Source organism: Polistes canadensis, unplaced genomic scaffold (assembly GCF_001313835.1).
Source record: "Polistes canadensis isolate GaletaPanama2010 unplaced genomic scaffold, ASM131383v1 scaffold_113, whole genome shotgun sequence".
In the NCBI taxonomy this organism is placed as follows: Eukaryota; Metazoa; Arthropoda; class Insecta; order Hymenoptera; family Vespidae; genus Polistes; species Polistes canadensis.
This window is the reverse complement of record NW_014569660.1, coordinates 64,132-71,048: the sequence shown is the minus strand read 5'-3', so window position 1 is coordinate 71,048 and position 6,917 is coordinate 64,132. Positions and strand designations below refer to the sequence as shown.

At 39.6% G+C, this 6,917-nt stretch overlaps 1 protein-coding gene across 1 annotated transcript in view; it reads left to right on the top strand.

Moving 5' to 3' along the window:
• The first annotated feature begins 1,118 nt into the window (after positions 1 to 1,118).
• Positions 1,119 to 6,917, top strand: part of LOC106787743 — a 41,244-nt gene continuing 35,445 nt past the window's right edge. The window contains exon 1 of the mRNA XM_014750364.1: positions 1,119 to 1,548. Coding sequence (XP_014605850.1) covers positions 1,255 to 1,548 — 294 coding nt within the window. The 5' untranslated portion in view covers positions 1,119 to 1,254. The remainder of the gene's footprint in view (positions 1,549 to 6,917) is intronic.

Here is a 6,917-nt window from a genome sequence, read left to right as displayed (position 1 = left end):
AAAAAAAAAAAAGGAACCGGGGACGACGACGAGTCTCGTCTGAAAAATCCAATTAATTAATCTCTCAAACTCCTCCCTCCAATCTCGGACAAAAAAAAACGTACAATAAAGATGTGGAATTAAGGGTTGCAAAAAAAAAAAAAGAAAAAAAAAGGAAAAAAGGTGTCTGGGGTTAGGTTAGAATTAAAAAAAATGGAAGAAATATCACGGGATTTTACTTTTCTTATAGGGGCGCGGCATTAGTTGGTCTGCAAAATGATTAAAAGAAAAAAAGAAAAGTTATAAATTAATATAAAATATTCTTTTAAAACCCTATATATATAGGGGGAGTATGGGGGAGGCTTGCAATCCGCAAAAAAATAAGAAGGTTAGGTCTGAAAAATCCAATTTATTAATCCCCCTTCTCCCGAAACCTCTCTCCCCCTACCCAGTCACTGAAAAGTACAATAAAGGTACCGGGGAATAAGGGTTGAAAAAGAGAAAGAAAGAAAGAAAGGAAGAAATAAAAAGGACAAAAAAAAAAGAACAAAAAATGTAGAGAGACAGGGACAGAGTAGTAGTAGTAGTAGGGGGAGAAAAAAAAAAGAAACAGAATGAGAGAGAAGAATAATGTCTGGTTAGGTTAGTATTAAAAGAAAGAGATAGGTAGAGAAAGGGTATATGGAATTAAAAAAAAAAAAAAGAAAAAAAATAAAGAAAAGGGCAGGAAAAAAAATCATATAGATATATACATGAAATTGTATTAGTATTGGTACGCATGCATTGGTGCGTCCTTTTCGTGACACGAGACTGATGTTCCAGACGACGAGGAGGTTGGGGTGGTGGCGGCGGAGGAAGGTGGCGGAGGGTGTACGGTGAAACTCAGCAACGGAGACGAGCCTAACGGCGGGAATAACCGAGGAAGAAGAAGAAGAAGAAGAAGAACAACAACAAGAAGAAGAACAAGAGGAAGAGGAAGAGGAAGAAGAAGGAGGTGGTTGGGGTGGTGGTGGTGGTGGTGGTGGTGGTGGCGAAGAAGGAGTTTGGGGTGGTGGTGGTGGCGGAGGGAAAGAAGGGAGGGGGCGGAGGAGGAGGAGGAGGAGAGGGAGTGGGCGAGGAGGGGGAAGAGGTGGCAGAGGTGGAGGAGGTGGAGGAGGGGTGGTGGTGGTGGAAGAGGAGAAGAAGGAGGCGTGCAGGAACAACAGGAGCAGCCTGCTCGTGTTGTTGCAGGTGCCGGGGGCGCCAAAAGCGGCGTTGGTTCAACCAAAGCCGCGCATGCTTTACCAACAACAACAACAACAACAGCAATCCCAACAACAGCAACAGCAATTGCAATTGCAATTGCAACAGCAACGTATTATTGGTACAGGAACAACAACTACGACGACGACGACGACGACGATACCGGTTGCAACGTCATCATACAACAACATGTTCCCCCAACAATACTGCCTGAGATGGAAGTACCATCACAGCAACCTGCAGACTATGTTCTCACAACTACTCGAAAGGCAGGCCTATTGCGATGTCACGCTAGCATGCGAAGGCCAGACCCTAAGAGCTCACAAGGTAATATCAACATTTTTTATCACATCTGATATTATTATTAATATTCTTTTGGTTATTATTTATTTATTATGACAATGTTAACCCCTTAACCTACAATTACGGGTATAGTCCCCCATAGTACGATGATCGGGTCAGATATAAATATATTTGCAGCTGGTCCTCTTAATATTAGAAATATTTGTAATATATAATAAATATAATACAAATTTTCGAACGTAAATTGTAGGTTAAAGGGGTTAACCAACATTTGTTAATCAAACAAATGACGACACTATGCTGCATTGTTTTTTTTTTATCTAATTGAATTTTGATTAGGAATCTTGGTTTATATTAAGTTACTGTATTCTGTTCTTGAGTTTATCTGTTTTTGGGACAACACTTTTTAGAAGAATCTTATTATTTCGGATATGTAATGTGGTTTAAGAATTGATTTTGATTATTATTACATGTTTATTTATTAGTCTATTATATTTTGAGGATTAAAGTATCATCAACGAATTGGTATATGTTATATCTGAAGTGTGTAAGGATTTGGATTATTGTATGCAATCCTTTCACGTATTTGTGAAAACTGAATCTTTCTGAAGTTTTAGGGGTTGAGAGAATATTGTCATCGATTGATCAGATTTATTCTTTTTATTGATACTTAGAATCACATAAAAATGAATCATTGGAATATGCAATTCTGTGGAAATAAGTATCAAAGTTAAATCGATCGAGTTTAACAAAATGCAAATCCAGACAAATGCGGTCCTTTTGAAATGACGTTCTCAAATGCTATGAAGTAATTGATCGAGTTTATACTTTGTGTTTTCCTTTTTTTCTTTTACCGGGATATATCAACCAAGAAAAAGTTGCAATCTGATTATTTACTTTATACAATCCTTTGAACTTATTTTCCATGCCTTTTTTATTGATTTCTTTTGAAAGGTGCAACCTCTTAAAGAAAGAGTACTTCGGGGTTTCCGAAATATCGTTCAAGTATTATAATTGATCGAGTTTTAACAGTGTTCATATTCTGAATACGTCATCCCAGAAATTTCTCCTAGTTTGGATCGTTAAAGAAACTTTCGAACGTTTGAGCGAGCAGAAAGGAAAAACTTATTTTCAAAAAGGTTAGATACTTTATATTCACACTTTAATAATTTAACTTATTATTCTCTGCCACCTATATATAAATTATATCCTCAAATGAAAAAAAAAAAAAAATAGAAAGGAAGAAGAATAGAAGATTTTCATGCCGTAAATTTTGAAATAACTTTGCCCGCGCATCGTAAATATCTCGACAACTTCGTGGTGTCGATTTTTCGGTTGCATCTTAATTCACTTTCCAAAACGCGCCAAAAGAAGTAGAACTTCCAAAATAGAGTATTCAAAAATTTCAATAGACTCGAAACAGCAACCACAAACCTCAACAGACCCAAAACAATAACCAGAACCCCCCCGAACAGACCCAAAACAGTAACCAGAACCTCCAACAGATCCAAAACAACAACCAGACTCTCCAACAGACCCAAAACAACAACCAGACTCTCTAACAGACCCAAAACAACAACCAGACTCTCTAACAGACCCAAAACAACAACAAGAAACCTCAATAGACCCAAAACAACAATCACAAATCCCAAATTCAATATTTTTCTACTGTTATCTTCGATAACCAGGAACGAAGGAGTTTCTGATGATAGTAGAGTCGAGGTAGCGAACGGGATAGGAACGGCCAGGTAAAGGGGGATGATAGGAGGGGTAGATGGGGGTTGGTTACGTTCGTCTGGGCAGCCGAAGCGAGCGATCGGCTAGGTAGAGGGAAAACTCTGGCGATAATTGAACGGCCTTCCTTTCCACGAAGCGAATGGGCTTCGATCGGTTGGCCCAGACAGGGGGGTGGAGGGGTTGGGGAAGAACCGTAGGAGGCGGAAGAAGAACAGCAAGAAGATGATGAAGAACCCAGGTCTGCTGGTGGTGGTGGTAGTGGTGGTTGGTTGGTTGGGTTGTCGTGGAAAAGTAGAAAGAGAAAGAAAGAATAGGTGGACGTGAAAAAGAGGAAGAAGGAAGAGATGGTGAACGAGAACAGGGACAGGGGCAGGGGTAGGGGGTGAACCTCGGCGGGTTGTGTTGTATGGTGGTGGTGGTGGTAGTGGGGGATGAAAAAAAAGGGGGACAATCTCGCGCAGAGTTTTCATCGACTGACGCTCTGCGCCGCGCGCGACTTTTGCTCTCCCTTTTATTTTTGTTTGTTTGTTCCTTTTCCCCAATTCTTTTTCTTTTTCTTGTTTCTTTTTTTTTTTTTAATTTCCGAGCGCATCTTTTTTCCATTCACCCCCTTGCCCACCGCCGCCGCCGCCGCCGCCGCCGCTCCGACCCGTCGTAACTCATTTTTTATTTTATCGTTGTTATTCGATCTACGAATGCTAGACGAGGGGTTGGTTTGTTGGTTGGTTGAGTGGGTGAGGGGAACGACACGCGCGTTTATCTTTTTCGTTAAACGAAAAACCACCCCCAACCGACCGACCACTCCGTTTCTTCTACTAGTAGAGCTTTTGAGCCTTGTGTATGTTGTGTATACATACTAACGTGTGTTGGTGTGTGTTCTGGGTGCAGAAAAAGAAACGTACCCGCGATTCGTCTTATTGGATTGTATACTTGAAAAAGAAAATATGAAAAAGAAGAAGAAGAAAAAAAAAAACAAGAAAGAGATCACCAGCAAGAACCAACCAACCAACCAACCACTACCACCAGCAGCACCCAGCATTACCACCACCACCGCCACCACCCTTTAACGTTGGCCCCGAGGAACATAAAACTTGACAAACGATCAATTTTCTGTTCTTTGTTTCTTACCCAGGGTGCTGGATGGGAAACTACCTTCCTCTTTTTTTCTCTCTCTTATTCTTTCACTTCTTCTCACCCCTTTTACTCTTCACCTCCTCATTCCCCCAAGCAACCAACCAGCCAGCCAGCCAGCTAGCCAGTCAGCCACCCACCCACGCGCAATATACCATGTTTTCACCCCTTTTCCCAAACCCAACTACCACCAACCAACCGACCCCCTCCCCCTCCTCCTTCGCGTTCTTTCATCGCGCGTCCTTCTCTCTTTTTTTTTTATTTTTTTTTTTATACTTTCTTCCTTCCTTTTCCTTTTCTTCCTTCCTCATTCTTTTTTGCCCCCCTCCACCCCTCCCCCGCCGTTTCAGCCGCCGCCGCCGTTGCTGCTGCCACCGCCTGCGCCTCCAACCAACCCCCCCCCCTCGGCCCCGGAATTTTTCTTTTTTTTTTTCTTTTTCTTTTCTCTTTCCTCCACCTCCTCCTCCTTCTACTACACCCTCCCCCCTCTGCCCCCCTCGTCGTCGTCGTGGCCTATGCGTCGAAACGAGCCGCGCAGAGGAGGAGAGTCAGGCAGGCACTCTATCAAAGTAGAAAGAGAAGAAAAAAAAAAGAGAGAGAGAGTACCGTTTGGCTTGGTTTATTTTTTACTTTGGGAGGGGTCCAAATTGTAAAATCAATACTTCCTCCTAAATTTAGAATGCCGCCGACGCCGACGCCGACGCCGAACCCGAAGCCGTGGGAAAGAAATACACACACATATATATATACACAGACAAACGCACAAAAAACTTAAACAGCGACTGTCTTTTTGGTTTTTGATATTTTTTTATTCCCACCCTTTAGACCCTCGTAGACCTCCTAGACCCCCAGACCACCCCACTTTCTCGTTTCTTATTTTTCCATCATCTTATTTTTAGTTTTATTGTTTTTTTGTTTATTGGTTGTTTAGGAGTATCTTTAAGGAACGGGATAACGAGTTTCCGGAGTGTTCTCTGAGTTTGGGGGGTTGGGTCGGGTTGGGTTGGGTTTTGTTCGTAAATGGGTTTTTTAGATTTTGTGGAAAACAGAACAAAATGTAGGAACCCCACATTAAACGTTGTTACTACGTTTACTATTATTGTTCATGATGATTCTATTGGAAATTGATTAACCCTTTAAACTACGATTTACGTTAGAAAATATTTGTATATTATTTTATTTTATTTTTATATTTATTATATATTAAATTTTGATCAGAAATATTTTTAATTTTAAGAAGACCCACCGCTAATATTTAAATCTGATCCGATCATTGTACTCTACGGGCTATATGCCTGTAGTTGTAGGTTAAGGGGTTAAAGAAGGGTTGAAAAGTTAGGGTTTGAGTGGGGGGGGAGGTTAGGATTCAAGTAGAGTCCAAGTAAAAACTTTGGAAATGTTCAACGTTGGTTTTGAAAGTATAAAAATGATTGTAATTGTTGGTAATAATCACGAATAATAAACATGATACTGATACTCATATCTAGGATAAGGGGGAGAAAAAAAAGGGTAGATTAGGAGGGTACATATCAGTCTATTGAATCAGTTGGATTATTGGGGGTCGGGGGAAGGGAGGGAGTCCTATCAAAAATTATAATTATCAGAATAATTCAAATATCAGATGATAAAGGGGCCCTGCTGCTGTCTTGTTGGTCTGTAGGGTTGGTAAATACTCGTTTAATAGATTTTTGTTCTAATTTCAAAATGAATTAAAAAACACAGCCCACTTTTTCCTTTTCATCCCTCTAAATCTTTAAATAAACGGTGAGTTTTTGGGTGGGTACATTTCAATGGAAAGAAACCTTATGATTTGTAATTGTTATCGTATAATTATTATACTGTTTATGATGATGATTCTATTGGGTAATGAATTTAAATAAGTGTTGAAAAGATATAAGGTAGAGTGTTTAGGGTGGTTGGGGTTTAAGGGGGTTGGTGGAGTTCAAGTAGAGTCAAAGTTTCCGGTAAAGAATTGGAAATACCTTTTTATTTTTTCGAACGAATGGATCAACGAGAAAAAAGGGGTTGGGAAAAAGTTCAGTTAAAGCAAATACTGATGTAGAATGAAAGAGAGAGAGAGAGAGAGAGAGAGAACTAGTAGGGGTAAAAAGATGACGGAAGGGTTGCCTTGTTCCCCCCCATCCCATACCCCCCTTCTTGCGTGAACAGCTGTTCTTTCTTCTTACTTTTTTCTAACTATTTTTTTTTCTTTTTTTTTTTATCTCTTTCTATCATTGGGGTTTCATGGTGTTTACCCTACTATACAATTCTTCGTTCTGGTATCACCTGCATCCAGGTGTAGATACTTCTAACTGATTTGAAAAAAAGATACTTATGTATATATGTTGTATGTTGCATGCATGGGTGTGTATGATGGTTACTTTACATTAATCCATATACTCATATATATATACATACATACAAATATATATTAATTATATAAACTTGGTATATATTATATATATACTATTATATTATTATTTATCTTCTATATATACATATATACAAATATATATTATTTATAT